A 16,648-nucleotide genomic window follows, 5' to 3' on the forward strand; every position below is an offset into this window, starting at 1 on the left:
AATAATAATAAGAATTATAAGTATTTTGGGGGGCTGTTATGAATTGTTTAAATCTTCCCTCTACCTCTCCTTTATTAGTGTAGTTACTGATAGAAAAAGTGAAAATCTTTTTAAAACAACTTTCATGCAAAAGATCTTGTGGCTTAATTAGATGAGATTTGCCTCTGGTTTGAGATTTTACTCGACTTATGTTTTTGCTGAACTTTTTCTACACTTAAAAGCCAAAAAAAATCATTGACACTTTTCTTTCACGTGAACAAGCTTTTTTTTTTTTTCACAAGACTTTGTCTTACACTTCCAGTGACTGTAGCTGAAGCAGAAAGAAGCTTTTTAAAACTGAAACTAATCAAATGATACCTGAGATCCACCATGTCACAAGAGCACCTCAGCAGCCTCGCTGTCATAAACATCAACCATACAAGTGCTGGTCAGATTTGCAACGATGATGTAATTGATGACTTTGCAACAAACAAAGCAAGAAAGATCTGTTTTTAGGAAAATGACTTTGTAGTGAAAAATGTATTTAATTTGTTTGTTGTGTGAATTGCCAATTTATTATTATTTATTTTCATATTGTATTTATGTATTTATTTGTAAATGTATTTACTGTAAAGATAAAGTAAGTGCAGATTGTTGTTAGTTATTTATCTTTTTAGGTGGCAGCAGGATGGGAGCAGGTCATGACGTGGAAAGGAGACTCTCTGCTTGCAGACTTTCTGTGATGTAGCGTCCTGTGTTTGACTGTGTTTTTAAACTTTACTATTTATCTCTCCTTTTTTGTGTGTCTGCCTTTGAGCACAGGTGAGGACTCGTTCGATGCCCAGCTGCGAGAGCGGAAAGCGGCGCTGGAAACATCCCGGGCGGACGCTCACTCGTCCCAGGTAAATTCCCGAGTTGAATCTAACGCTCCCAGCACCTCAACTCCGCGTGTTTCTCTGCCCAGGCCCACGGACCCTGCATGCTGCAGCAGCGGAAGACACGAGCCAAGCCCCGGTCGAGGACGTCTCCCCCGCCACCACCACCGGCCTTCGAGATCTCGACCGAGAACCGCTTCACCCCTCTCCGCGAGACGGAACGTCATACTGTGATTCTTGGAGATTCCATCGTCCGGCATGTCCGCGCTACCGGAGACAAAGGTAAGGTGCACACTCGCTGTTTTCCTGGTGCTCGTGTTCTCGATGTCGCTGCACAGGTACCCGCGATCTTGTCATTCCGATTCAAATCAGTCCGATTGAAAGATTTAGCGGTGGACTTTTTACATGAGACGTTATCTAAGCTGATGTGATGTTCACAATCACGACTTTGTGACGTGCACTTTGTGTATATTTTCTGAAAGGAATGATAAATGGGCCGATTCGAGATCTGATACGGATGCCAGGTGAAGAGGAGGTGGAGATTTGAGGAAGCACATTTTGTCCCTCAAGTATTGGGTCTTATCAACAGCATTAATCGTGTTAACGCATTTGCATGGCAAAATTTTTATTTTGTTCGGTTTATAAAAAGGTTCATGTCATGAATCCTCTTGTGCGAGTATTTTTTTTATTATTTTTTTTTGTCTGAATCTTGATGTTATTGTTACAATAATTATGGGAGTCACGTGATTAAGGAATGAACGATACGGACCAGAAGAGATGAGGGTGAGCTACTCATTCTGTTTATCATCATTTGTCCTTTAGCTGCCTTGTCATATTTTCATTATTGGAACTAATGTCAGAGTTCGTGTATGTAGACGTGTGTATGGGTATCTGCTTATTGGAAATGTACCATTTTATATTATTTCTAATCAAAGGAACGAAATGATCTAAAGAACCAAGTCACTGAAATGATGCCATCTTCCAATCACTAGCAGTGATCAGTAATACTGATGAGTGCCATACGGGGGCACTAATGCTTCGAGTAATACCAGGGAACGGATCAACGAATAAAAGATGCTCTTAGCATGGAAAACGATGCATTTGTGGCCTGTACACAATAAGATAGAAGAAAGACAAGAAACAAACAGCAATAATCAATAGACTGGAAAGCTTACCGAACAAAAGTCCAGCAGGGGGCGCTCGCCTCTAACCCGGGTGTGTGTTTCTACAGAGAAACACTACAGGAGCTCATGTAGAGTCGCGCCATCACCATCTCTGTGACGTAGCATCCCTGATTGGTGCAACAATCTTTTTAATCCACCAATGAAACATCATAGTCAAATGTCATGCTGTCATAGTAACATGCAAACATTGTAAGTCCACTATTGAATCGAAGGCCGTTGTTGAGACGTTTGTTTACTGCAGTAGGAATGTTCACTTTAAAACTGCATCAACATACAGAAATATTGCATTCTCATTTCTTCAATTACACTAAATATTGACAAATATATATTCTGTATATGTTCTAGATCTGTATTGAGCAAGTATAAGAGAGAACATTAAATATGATGTCACATGTAGTGACAGACATTTTCACGTTGTTCTAATCAACAGTATTCGGGGACCTACGTTCCTGTGGTGGTGAACATGACTGCGAGTTCTCCAGAAGAACAAATGCTGGTAATGTACAGTTCAAACACACACTGTTTTTCACACAGAATAAACTAAAGCCCATCACTTCCTCATCACCTAAACACACTGTTCATTTAGATTTTACTTACGGCAGCCAAACGGCCTCATTTTGTAAACCCCTTGATCACTTACTCTGTCTTTAAGGGAACTAAACGAAGAGGAATGAATGAAAAGTGGTATCCAATCTGCGATATTATTGGGGACCTGATTATGGTTCAGAACGATCTATAAAACATAACTGACTTCTAAAATCAGATTGTCAAAATGTCCCTCCACTGCAGCAACATCCATCTACCAAGAGGAAGAGGAAAACGGTGCATGTGCTTACTCTTTGTTTCAGTACCGGTTCATTTACTGAGTAATGAACCTATTTATCTCTGATCATGTGCTATTTATTTCCCATTAAGATCGTCGTCCGAGATCCTAACCAGGACAACAAGGACATCACGGAGGAGATCATATCAGAAGCTGGCAGGAGTCGGAAGCCAAACTTATGGGAAATTATCTTTTCCGTCCCTATGCCTCTGCAGGTAACAGTCACACACGCATTCATAGAGGAAGCAGATTCTTCTGGCTAATAGCTCACCAGCCTTCCTCCTTATATTCGCCTGTATGACCATTTCCCTTTTCCACTATTTTTTACTCATGTGTGCAATCTGTTTTCCCCAATTCTGATTATCCTCACGCTTTCCACCTCAAATCCCAGCAACTGAATCAAGTGGTGGAAAATGAGCGTGTCTATTATGGGGACAGAGCTCAGAGACCCCCTGCTCCTGCCGACTTAAAACCAGGTAGGTCCCAATATCTTAAATTTTTATTTTTTTTTTTATTTTTTTACCCGTCTAGTCTGTGATTTAATTGCTACTGTCTCTGTTGTCTACAGATGAACAGCTTGAGAGTTTTTCAGTAAAATATGCTGCATTAGATGACGCTGAAAAGTCTACCTCTTCAGCTTCGATATGCAATATTATCTTTTGGTAATGCCGTATAAAAATCTCACATAATCCTTCCTTTTTCCCACAACTGCCCTTTGACTTTCATTGTAATCGAGTGATGAGTAACGTTTTCTGCTCGTCTCAATAAACTAGGAGGCATGTTAGCTCTTGGTTGTAGTTTTTGCACATGGACTACAAATACTGTAGATATAAACTGAGGTGCCAACACTGGAGTATTTCTTTAAATAACTATATATAAAGATAGAAATGCTGTCGTTCACTTCGGTGAATGTGTGAAACCTACATTTACACTACAAATTCACAGTAATCCTGGTGTTTTATTATTAATTGGGTGTGTTTGTGTGTTAGGATAAGCCAGAGCTCGCTTTCCAGCAGTCTGACTTTGACCTTGAGCCAGTCTCAACCACAGTCGAGAATTCCAGTGTGTCTCCTGTGATTGTGGAACATCTGGCTTCAGCAGAAACACCAGCAGATGAGATCGAAGCGCAGGAAGCCGAGCCGCCGAAGAACGAACCCGAGCCCAGCTCTGAGGATGAAATGCACAGTGAGACCTACTTCTTCTGACTCGCACACTTCATCATGTTTTTCACTACTTTTCATGTCTGCTTTTGCTCGTTCCTTTCTCAGAGCCAGAGATGGAGAATAAGAGGATACAATATAGTAGAAACTTTCTTTTGAGCATCCAGTTCATGCCTGATTGTGTGCAGAAGCCAGAGGGGCTTCCACCCATACCTGATGTGGTGCTACACAAGGTAAGCCTCCTGACATGTGGCTTTATTTAAAGTTTAAAACCAAATAAGGAATATTGTTTCACAGATCATTGCTTCACTCTCTGCTTTTACAGTGTAACCAAAATAAGTTGCCACCGGACCCACAGGGGCTCAGCTCCAGAGACTCAAATATCTCAAATATTCCAGCAGGAATAAAAATATAATCAAAATCTACTGAATTTGCAAATGAAGCTTCAAGTGGATAATCTGTTATCAGGCTTAAACCCGTCCTTCTGTAACATTTCTATGGTATCTTCATGTGTAATATTTGTATTTTTTAATTGAACAGATTTTTAGTTTTTATGATGATTGACTTTTCCAGGCCAGTAATCGTGAGGGGCTTCAGGACGAGCTGAAGGAGGCGAAAAACAAAGCTCTCAGAAAAACCAGGGGTAACTTCAAGTTCATCGGGGAGCTGTTTAAGTTGCGGATGTTGCCCAAGTCCATCATTTATAACTGCGTGGTAAAACTGCTGAAACAAAATGACGAGGAAAGTCTCGAGTGCCTCTCTATTCTCCTCACGACCGCCGGCAAAGAGATGGACTTTAAAGCCTGTAATCTTACCGTATTTCTCCGGACTATAAGCCGCTACTTTTTTCCACGTTTTGAACGCCGTGGCTTAAACAGCGAAGCGGCTAATATATGGATTTTTCCTGTTTTTTTCCCGGTCTCACAAACTTCAAGCCAAAAAACTGAACCCTATAACATTAGACCAATGAAATTTCCGAGCGAAAACGAAAAAAACGCACCTTACCGGTGTTCTGAGCTCCATGTCAACGGGAGAAAAACATCGCACGACGATGACAAAAGATAAACACCCCAGAGAAATACAGTGGTACCTTGATCTACGAGTTTAATTCGTTCCATGGACGAGCTCGTATCTCAATTTGCTCGCACATCAAATCAGTTTTCCATATTGAAAATTCTTAAAATGGCATTAATCCGTTCCAACCCTCATAATGTTATTAAATTGGAAAATACATTTCTAAATAACAAATCTTGTATAAAAACACAATAGAAAGAGTAAGAGTTCTGTGTATTTACCTTGGAGATGAGAGGACTTGAGCTAACGAAAACACCGGTGTGTGTGTGTGTGTGTGTGTGTGTGTGCGCGTCACAGTCTTGGCTTTCTGGCTTCGCTTCGCCATCTAGCAGCGGCGTCTCGAGCTCGTGCATCAATTTTTTGCTCGCGTAACAAAGCAAAAACATCGACCGAGTGACCGCTCGTACCTCGAAAAACTCGTACATTGATGCACTCGTAGGTCAAAGTACCACTGTAGCTGTGAAAGGAAGGAGGAAGACAGTGAACACTTGGTCGGCTACTGTTTAGATACAAGCCGTTGTAGCGCGTTGATTCTGGGTGAAGGGAGAGCTCGCTAACTCCAGTTACAACAGAAATCATATAAGCACAGACAGGTTTCCAAAACTCCTGCTTTTTATTTTTGTTTGCAACAGCGTTACGGGTTAGTCAAAGAAATTTAGAAATGAGCATCAGAAAATAATAAGGACATAACCCTCGGTCTCCACACACGCAGTAATAGCGGAAGTATGCAGTGCCGGTCTTTTCCCAAAATACCGCTATGCTCCTAATAGAAGCGCAACATTTTTCACCCGTTACACCGTGTGTAACGTGTCTTTTGTTAAAGCCTGTGTAAAGAACATTAGTGTAGACACCTGTGGCTTATAGACAGGTGCAGCTTATTTATGTTAAAAATAAAAATATTTGTAAAATTCAGTGGGCGCGGCTTATATAAGGGTGCGCTTTATAGTCCAGAAATTACGGTAAATTTTTTTGTACCAGGTTTATAAAAAGCGTTGTTATTTAAACTGAATTGTGTTTGTGTGTAGTTACCAGCAGATAATAAGATTTATTTGGGACGGAATTTCGGGGGACGACGGCTGAACTGGAAGAACGGCTGCAATGGAGAAACTAGCGCTGGAGCCACATCCGGAGCATCAGGTGAGTCTGTAGTGAATGTAGTCTGTGTCCTTTTTCAGCTCTCTCCTGTGTTCATGTTGTGAAAATATTCAAAGCAGGTTGTGATTGTAGGTGTTGTTCCTGAAACTTAATTCAGTTTAATGCATCAGCATTTTTAGTCATGACACATCATGTCTCTTGTGTTTCAGTAAAACTCGACACAGTGCCAGACTCGACTACAAACAAGCCTGCGCTATCAGAGGAGGAAATGGAGAAACGCTCTAAATCCATTATCGAGGAGTTTCTACACATAAATGATTACAAAGTAATGATCTCATGCAGTGTCTTATGATCACATTTAGTTGAATACACATCGGTTATTATCGTGTTACTGCGTCACATAATCGTGGTGGGTTCGTGTGCCGGAGGCCTTGCATTGCGTGGAGGAACTGGACCAGGGCGGGATGCTGTACGTTTTTGTTCTGGTGGGTGTGGAGACCACGCTGGAGCGAAACCAGATCACACGTGACCACATGGGTCATCTGTTTCATCAGCTGCTGCAGGCTGGGATCCTCTCCACATCTCAGTTTTTTAAAGGGTGAGTGACATTCCTGCACCACACAGCTCCGTCTCCCACTGGCGCCAGAGACACTACTGTCTGCGTCATGAGATGTCCACAGCTTGATGACATATTTACACCCAATGGGGTTATTGTTAGCATTATTATGAATACGCTTGCGTTTACATTTGGTCATTTTTTTGAGAATTTTATGAGAATCAGAATCCTTTATTAAGACTTTTGTCTGTGTTTTTTTTTGCTCTCTTTCCCCCCATTTTCTTACCGATCCTTGTTTACACAGGTTCTCAGAAACCCTCGAGATAGCAGATGATATGGCGATTGACATTCCTTATGTATGGCAGTACATAGCGGAGCTCGTTAATCCTGTGCTTCGGGAAGGAGGAATCTCTTTGAGAGAATTATTCATGTATTTACAGTTACATTTGAGACTATACATATACATTTTTTGCTGGAAAGGAAGTTGGTGTTTGTTTTTAATTGTTGATTTCTTGTGAATTCCAGTGAATTTAGCAAAACACTACTTCCTGTGGCAAGAGCCGGCATATTATTTGCAGAAATATTTAACCTTCTCTGCAAACAAATGATGAGCTGTGAGATCTTCTATAGAATATGACTGAAAAAAGAAAAGTATTTTGTCATACTAGTTGAAAAAGGTTCTTTTTTTTTAAGTCATTGCTGTGTTTTTCTTCACTTTAGAGCCAAAAGGAAGTGGAGGCCTTATGGAGGGAATCTAAACTGAGCTGGGCTGATTTTCTTCCTGAAACCGTGGATGGGAACAACTTCATTACTGAGCAGGTGAGCTGTTGGCTGCACACTAGATTTAGACTCCACTGGAAGATGTGGACCAAACAGGATCCAGTGGGCAGTAGATTTTCTACTACTTGAGTAATAATAATAGAAGAGCTGAGTAAAAGTGACAGCATAGTTATTTTATGAAATCATTTCGCTTGAAAATTGCTTTGAAATACTATTGTGTATGTCTGATCTAATCGCTTGACTCGGCATATTTTTGGCTGGTTGTTACAGAGGACTTTTAAAAATGTGCAATAATCAATATGGGTTAAAAATCATACTGTTATCAATTTCATTTGTTAATATAAGAACATTGTCAGTGAACTCAAATGGCAGCTCGTCTGATCAGAAAAGAGAAAAGTGTTTGTGTTTGTGCTGTAAAAAGCAGTGTGTTGGTGGGTAGACTTGATGCAGTTTTATTTCTAAACCAGCACAAATGTTGCCTTTAAGAAGAACATCTTCAGAGGGTTTTTCTCGTCCTGGTATCATAAGTGTAGATAAACATAGGTTTTGTTTAATTGACAGCCCTGATGAAGTCTGATGACCTGAAGAGGGTGGAGCTGAGACTTCAGACAGCAGACGGACTTCTGAGGAGGAACATCAGCACCACACGAGAGGTTAGAGGTCACCCAACCTGTAATTAATCCTGGAGGAATTAAGTGTGATTAGAGAGATAGCGATTTAAATGTGTGCGTGTGTGTGTGTGTGTGTGTGTGTGTGTGTGTGTGTGTGTGTGTGTGTGTGTGTGTGTGTGTGTGCATACTGAAAAATGTATTTAATTTGTTTGTTGTGTGAATTGCCAATTTATTATTATTTATTTTTATATTTTATTTATGTATTTATTTGTAAATATATTTACTGTAAATTCTTATTAAAGATAAAGTAAGTGCAGATTGTTGTTATTTATTTATCTTTTTAGGTGGCAGCAGGATGGGAGCAGGTCATGACGTGGATGAAACCATGGATGAAATCTCCGCGGAATGTCATACTGTGATTCTTGGAAATTCCATCGTCCGGCATGTCCGCGCTACCGGAGACAAAGGTAAGGTGCACACTCGCTGTTTTCCTGGTGCTCATGTTCTGGATGTCGCTGCGCAGGTACCCGCGATCCTGAACGAGAACTTCGGAGCGGTTGTTCTTCATGCCGGAACGAACGACACGCGGCTGAGGCAAACGGAGATCTTAAAGAGGGATTTCAGGATCCTGGTGGAGACGGTACGCAGCACATCACCCACAACGAGGATCATAGTGTCAGGACCTCTTCCCACTTACCAGTGAGGGGCTGAGAAGTTTAGTAGACTCTTTGCACTAAATGAATGGTTACAGTCATGGTGTCGAGAGCACAAACTTCTCTTTATTAATAACTGGAACTGTTTCTGGAAGCGTCCGAGGTTCTTCCGCCCTGATGGCCTGCACCTCAGCAGAGTTGGAGCAGCAGTGCTATCAGATAACATCTCTAGGATACTTCACACCATCTGACTGGTAAGACATCAGGAAATTTACGTCTATGAGAACATTTATACAAGAAACCAAATAGTTACAAGTTCACACACAGCCCAGTTTATAGAAACCGTATCTATTCCTCATGTAGTAAAACCAAGAATTAAATACACAAGATCCAGAAATAATCTTATTGCAGTTAAAACTGAAAAATGGCAGATAAACAAACACCAAAAAGTTGTAAAGTTTGGTCTTTTAAACATTAGATCACTTGCACCCAAAGCACTGATTGTAAATGAGATGATCACAATGATAAAGTGCTGTTTGTAGGAGATTTTAATATTCATGTAGATGATGTAAACGATGCTCTAGGATTATCATTTGTCGACTTATTAAACTCTTTTGGGGTTAAACAAAACGTCACCAGACCAACTCATCGTTTTAACCACACATTAGACTTAATAATATCCCACGGAGCAGACGTCACTGATATAGATATTTTACCTCAGAATGATGACATCACAGACGATTACCTCATACTGTACACACTACCGGTAGAGCAGATTAGCCGTGTTTCACCACGTTATCGACTTGGTAGGACTTTTGTTCAGACCACTAAGGACAGATTCATAAATAACCTGCCTGATTTATCTCAATTTCTCACTAAACCCATAACTGCTAATAATCTTGATGAAATGACTAACAACATAGACCTTATCCTCACTAGCACATTAGACACTGTTGCCCCCATCCGGTTAAAAAAGGTTAGAGAACAAGCACCTGCACCTTGGTATAATAGTCATACGCATGCCCTCAAGAGAACAGCACGTAATCTGGAGAGAAAATAGAGGAAATCTAAATTGGAGGTATTTAGAATTGCGTATAAAGACAGTATGCTCAGCTACAGACAGGCGCTAAAAGCTGCTAGAGCTGAACACCTGAGCAAACTCATAGAAAACAACAAAAACAATCCCAGGTTCCTTTTCAGTACAGTCGCTAAATTAACTACAAATCAGGGATCTGAAAAATGTGTTCCATCACAGTTAAGTGACTTTATGAATTTCTTCACTGAAAAAATAGATAACATTAGAAAAACAATTGTGGAGGTCCAACCTCTGACAGCATCTCCTGACATTATCTCACCTACAACTCCACAACTACACTGTTTTACATGTACAGGACAGGAAGAGCTGTATGATGTTATTACCAAAGCTAAATCAACAACATGTCAGTTAGATCCCATTCCTACTCATCTATTAGAGGAAGTGTTACATTGTGAGTTTGTGGATTGTAGAGGACAGAGTAGTATGGAGACGAATGATCCCCTAATGGAAGCAGACGAAAAAAGAAGAAGAAGAAGAAGAAGAAGTAGTTATGTGTAGAAATATTAGTTGTATTGTTATTCCTGACACATTCAGGGGTGTAGCCATTATTTCAAAATTGAGAGGAACAGAAGTGTCAAATGTAATAATAATAATAAAATGCGTATAATTGACAGGGTTTATTTTCTCTTACTCCTTTTAGACTGGGCCTTGAAAACGTGAACACAGGAATTTACATTGTTAAATGTAAATGTCCCCCAAATCCCCCAGGTATTCTACACCAGATCAAATGACCCCTGACCCACACAATAATGCAGTGCTGCACCCTAAGTTACCCTTCATCTGATAAAACTTAAACTCACTCATCTATGCAGAATTGTTGTAATTCAGCCACATTGGAGGGTTTTTAAACATGAACCTTCTTCTTAAGGTCATGTCACAGCATCTCAATTCAGGTCAGGACTTTGACTTGGCCATTTCAAAGTCTTCATTTTGTTTTTCTTCAGCCATTCAGAGGTGGACTTGCTGGTGTGTTTTGGATCATTGTTCTGCTGCAGAACCCAAGTTCACTTCAGCTCGAGGTCAAGAACAGATTCTCCTTCAGGATTTTTTGGTAAACAGCTGAATTCATGGTTCCATTTATCACAGCAAGTCTTCCAGGTCCTGAAGCAGCAAAACAGCCCCAGACCATCACACTACCACCACCATATTTCACTGTTGGTATGATGTTCTTTTTCTCAAATGGGGTGTTACTTTTACACCAGATGTAATTGGACATTTCTTAAAAGTTAAACTTTTTTTCTCATCAGTCAACAGAGTATTTTTCCAAAAGTCTTGGGGATCAAGATGTTTTCTGGCAAAACTGAGACGAGCCTTTATGTTCTTTTTCTCTGCCGTGTAGACCATTTTTGCCAGGTCTCTTTCTCATGGTGGAGTCATGAACACTGACCGTAACTGAGGCAAGTGAGGCTTGCATTTCTTTGGATGTTGTTGTGGGGTCTTTTGTGATCTCTTGGATGAGTCGTCGCTGTGCTTTAGGGGTAATTTTGGTCAGCCGGTCACTCCTGGGAAGGTTCTCCACTGTTCCATGTTTTTGCCATGTGTGAATAATTTCTCTCATTGTGGTTCACTGGAGTCCCAAAGCTTTAGAAATGGCTTCATAACCTTTTCCAGACTGATAGATCTCCATTACTTTCTTTCTCATTTGTTTCTGAATTTCTTTGGATCTCAGCATGATGTCTAGCTTTTGAAGATCTTTTGGTCGACTTCACTTTGTCAGGCAGGTCCTATTTAAGAGATTTCTTGATTGTGAACAGGTGTGGCAGTAATCAGGCCTGTGTGTGGCAGAGAAATTAAACTCAGGTGTGATAAAGTTAGCACAGTTTTAACAGGGGGGCAAACACTTTTTCACACAGGGCCATGTAATTTTGGATTTTGTTTCCCCTCAATAATAAAAACCTTCATTTAAAATCTGCATGTTGTGTTCACTTGTGTATCTTTTACTAATATTTAAATTAGTTTGACGATCTGAAACATTAAAGTGTGACAAACATGTAAATAAATATACACAGTGGTGTGAAAGTGTTTGCCCCCTTCCTGATTTCATACTACTACAAAAGTATGTACTTGATATACAATGCTATTTTTTTTTTCTTTCTTTGTCTTCCAACAGCCATTAAGTTGAATCTTCTGAGGAGAAGTGGGTTCCACACACCAGCCATCAACCAGAAAAGAGGTTCAAGCAGTCTCCAAACTCAGCACCTGTTTCAGCTTTACCAGTAAGAGTGAAGGGGCTGGATGTTCTCTGGTTCAGGCAAACTTTCTTGTAGTTTTATAATGGAAAATAACCTAAATATATTACACAATTGCTTAACGTAAAATGTAACGGTGTGTTTTGGGAAGACTATTTTAAGGAATGTAGTGATATTTAGCAATGAGCTCAGACAGCTAACGTGCTGCATTTGAAGGTCATGTTCAGTTCACTTTGTAAAATTTGAATGAAATGTTTAAAAATACACGATTTTTGTGTAAGTTGTAGTTATTACAATAAACTGTATTTAAATGGGTTGTGTGTTGTGGAAGGAGTTAATAGAATCTCTAGTATTTAAGTCAAAGAATCATACGAAAGACATATGATACACAGTCATACACCTAATGCTAATTACAAATGCTAAATTGAGAATGAATCTTTCTTTTTGGATAAATCTGTGCTTGATTTATGTTAGAGGACGGCTTAAAGACCAGACAGAATCCTCTGCCAGCTGTTCAGTTCCATTTCACCGTCCGCGTTTTGCTTTCTGTGAATCAGTTTTGGCTAACGTTAATGCTAAACACGTGATAATTGAGGTATAGTTATAGGGAATTCTTAGCCTTGTTAATCCTGTGGTTATTTCTGATATTAGACGTATAACATAACGTGCTTTACATAACATCCGGTCCAAAACACAGAAAATATATCATCATGTTGAAATATCAGCAAATGTCTAGTATCTCAGGAGCTTAGTGTTTTTTAGCATAGCTCTTCTTAGCACCATTTAACTAGTTCAGTGTAATTTGGCATTATTGTTTTACTTTGTGATTCATCGAATATTCAGATTTTTTTTGTATGTAATATTTATGTTCTGTTTTAAACAATTAATGTCAATTTAGTTGGAATGTAACCCATGTCAGACTGTGTTTGTTTTTCTTTTCATAGGTCTATCGAGGGCGATCCCGGCAGCTTGTATACTGACTGCATCTGCACTTTTAAAACTTTAGGTGTGTTAAAAAGACACATTTGACAAGATCACACAAACACACTGCTGCAGTTACTGACCACTTTAATTTTTCATGTGAGTTATGTGATTTCAAAGATGTTTGTCAGCCATCCCAGTTTTTAAACCATCTCAGAAATCGTTTGAGGAGGCATGACACAGTCAGTTGTCCTTTTAAAGATTGTGAGCTGACAACCATCATTGGTGTTTGGTGATGTTTTTGGCTCAGGGTCTGCATTTAAAGTCCCACCAGAGATGTTCATCTGGGATTAAGCCTTTGCTTTCTGCAGACCAGTCAAGTTCTTCCACACTGACTGAATCAGTGATTTCTTTTTTGAACCTTTCCATACACAGCAGCATTGCTATTTTAGAGTAGAAAAGGGTCCTGTTCAAACTCTCGCTATAAAATTAGAAGCACACAATTCCATCAAATATAATTATATGCTTAAACATTAAGATTTGTACTCATGGAAATCACTAAAGTAGTGAAACCTTTTCTTTAGAAGGGGGTGTCCCAATACTTTTGGCAGCATGGTGTATATCCAAGCAAACACAATGGAAAATTGCAGCATGTGTGATTTTTGTGTGACCTATCTCAAACAATATAAAAATCTCGTAATAACTTAATAAATTATGGGTTATAATTCTGTCTTTATGCTGCTTTTTACTGCAGGACACAGACCCAGAAGACACTCACACAGAAGGGATGATGAAGGGGGTCTTAACTGTCGTTGAAGATGACGTTGCCACCATCCATTCAAACCCAAATGTAAGGTGCCTGTCTGTGGTTTTAGAGGAGAAAGTTGTGCTGGATAATGTGCAAGACGTCCCTACAGCTGTTGCTCTTCTATTTGACTTGATTTATGCCATCAAAATCCTTTACTATCCTAAAGAACTAAAATACACGTTTGTAACTGTTCAGAAAGTGTTTATTGGCCTTGACCCCCAGTGCTCTGCAAGAGTCCAGTCCTTCAACAACAAACTGTTCAAGTTGAAGTAGCTGCAGTTCATATGGCTGAGCAAAAGTGCAAGTAGTGATTTGTTCCTGTTTGTTTAGTAGCTGTATAACAGTGCAACATAGGCCAAAGTCAGTTTTGAGTTTTAGTGTAAGGTTTTATGACTGTTAAGTTTTGTTTATAACAGCTGTAATACTTAATTGCTCTTGTGCATGTGTTGAAACTCTGCTTGTTTTTGCTGCAGCATTAAGATTGTTGTTCTGGCACTTTGAGAACATTTTTTTACTTCAGCACTTAAAATTTTTTTTGTATTTTTCCAACAGTTTAAAAGCATTTGTGTTGTTTTACTCCAGCATTTTAAAGGCATTACAAGATTTCCTTTTTGTCTTTAATTTTATTTCAATTTTATTAATACAGTGGAATCCACTTATCTCGACCTCGGTGAACTCGCCAACCCTATTAAGTCGACGTTTTTGAAGTGGAACCGCCAAATTCTCGCTTTGTCTTAGCATTTTTCAATCGATTCTGTTATGTCAACGAACCCTAATATCTCAAACACAAGGGGGGGCAAATTTGCCATTTAACGTCGGTTATCTCGATCCGCATGACCAATCGCTGGCTTTTGCCACGTCGCCATCTGACTACCGTATTTTCGTGTATATAAGACGCATCTTATAGAAAGTTTTACATACCCCTCACCCAGGGTGCGTCTCATATACGCGAAAATACCGTAGTGAGACGGCACTGTGCAGCCGCAGAACAACTCGTGGAAGTGGCGGAAAAATCAAGCCTTACAGATGCTACAGGTGTAGGATACTTTTCAAAACCGTGTGTCAGAGTGAAATGACTCGAGAATTCAATTTTGACACTGGTTGGTTACAAACATATTGGTTTTTGTTTATCTCGATCATCGGTTATCTTAACGCTTTTTGGCGTCCCCTAGGCCGGCGACATAACCAGGATCCACTGTATTTATTTTGAATCATTTATTTTATTTTGATGACTGGAGTAAAAGTACCGTATTTTTTGGACTATAAGCCGCTACTTATTTCCCACGCTTTGACCTAAGAGTTTAATTCGTTCCGTGGACGAGCTCGTATCTCAGTTTGCTCGCACATCAAATCAGTTTTCCATATTGAAAATAATTAAAATGCCATTTATCCGTTCCAACCCTTAAAATGACCCCCTGTTTTCATGTTTCATGTTATTAAATTAAAAAATATTCTAGCAACAGCGTTTCGAGCTCGTACCTCAATTTTCTGCTCACGTAACAAAGCAAAAAAATCGACCGAGTGACCGCTCATACCTCGGAAAACTCGTACATTAATGCACTCGTAGGTCAAAGTACCACTGTAGCTGTGAAAGGAAGGGGGAAGACAGTGAACACTTGGTCAGCTACTGTTTAGATACAAGCCGTTGTAGCGCGTTGAGTCTGGGTGAAGGGAGAGCTCACTAACTCCAGTTACAACAGAAATCATATAAGCACAGACAGGTTTCCAAAACTCCTGCTTTTTTATTTTTCTTGGCAACAGCGTTACGGGTTAGTCAAAGAAACTTAGAAATGAGCATCAGAAAATAATAAGGACATATTCCTCAGTCTCACACGCACAGTAATAGCGGAAGAATACCGGCAGGCTATTCCCAAAATACCGCTCTGCTCCTAATAGAAGCGCAACATATTTCACCCGTTACACAGTGTGTAACGTGTCTTTCGTTAAAGCCTGTTTCGTTAAAGCAAAAGTTCACTCTTTAAAGACCAAGTTGCTGCGATAAGACAGAAAACAAACAAAAGCTTTTTTCCATTTTGCTTCTGTTTAATGGTTGTACTGGTTTAAAGTTTAAGAGCATTGTTGTTTTTAGATCTCATTGTTTTAAGTGGGAAATTGGGATTCTTGAAATCTTTTTAAACTGATTGTTTTCTTGTTCGCTTGTACTACTTCCTCTTTCCTTGTTTTTTACTATGATTGGGAATTGAAGACAGTTTTTGAACAGTTGAATGTAAAGTTTAACACGGCTTATTGTGAATTATTCATGTACACTTGTTCTTGTAATGAATATATCTGATGACAAGGAGAGTTATTTGTACTATTTTGGCTGGAGGATGTGGGTCTGTGCAGACAGAAGTTTGCGCCTGTTTGTGTGAGCTGTGTATATGTGAAGGTTTTTCTTGTCTACTGTTTTATATCTTTGCAAGAGAATTCTTCATGTCTGTGTATTTGGATGCAGTGTATCTGTTTAAAAAATAAATGCTGAGAGTTTGAATTTCATATAAAAATCTGGTTAGATTTCCAGAACTACTTGTCAAACCAAATTCCAGTAAACTCACAGTTCTGTTGAGGAAAAATGACTATTTTATGTTAATGAGACTAGATCTATTGTTGTGAAAACATGAAAAATGATCTTTTACCAATAGGTTTTTCAGTTGCCTTAACTAAAGATTTGAAATGCTCATTAATTGATTCAGAACAGTGGCTCAATAATTTCAACACATGAATAAAAGTTGAGTGAACTTAACCCAGGAACAGAGAAGGAACTTTCTTTGGAAGGAAGTTTCTTTTTCTTGATTGAGACTGCTGAAAGAAATATTTTTAAGGAGACAGAATGTTTTATGTTAC

At 39.4% G+C, this 16,648-nt stretch overlaps 2 protein-coding genes across 6 annotated transcripts in view; both read left to right on the forward strand.

Annotated features, from left to right (window-relative positions):
• LOC310731514 (uncharacterized protein) overlaps nt 1-6,792 on the forward strand; it is a gene marked incomplete at its 3' end in the record, with an annotated part of 236,384 nt that extends 229,592 nt beyond the window's left edge. The window contains exons 13-16 of the mRNA XM_083551181.1: nt 2,954-3,076; nt 6,121-6,232; nt 6,400-6,515; nt 6,619-6,792. Of these exons, the coding sequence (XP_083407307.1) occupies nt 2,954-3,076; nt 6,121-6,232; nt 6,400-6,515; nt 6,619-6,792 (525 nt within the window). The remainder of the gene's footprint in view (nt 1-2,953; nt 3,077-6,120; nt 6,233-6,399; nt 6,516-6,618) is intronic.
• Nucleotides 1-12,802, forward strand: part of LOC310724922 (uncharacterized protein) — a 99,359-nt gene extending 86,557 nt beyond the window's left edge. The window contains exons 1-3 of one of the 5 annotated variants that reach the window (XR_014533205.1): nt 7,479-7,565; nt 8,088-8,179; nt 10,831-11,116. The gene's annotated coding sequence lies outside the window, so the exon portion shown is untranslated. The other 4 variants (XR_014533202.1, XR_014533203.1, XR_014533204.1 and 1 more) reach the window with 4 other exon arrangements.
• Nucleotides 12,803-16,648: the final 3,846 nt, after the last annotated feature.

This window comes from Silurus aristotelis, assembly GCF_946808225.1.
Source record: "Silurus aristotelis genome assembly, chromosome: 1".
Classification (NCBI taxonomy): Eukaryota; Metazoa; Chordata; class Actinopteri; order Siluriformes; family Siluridae; genus Silurus; species Silurus aristotelis.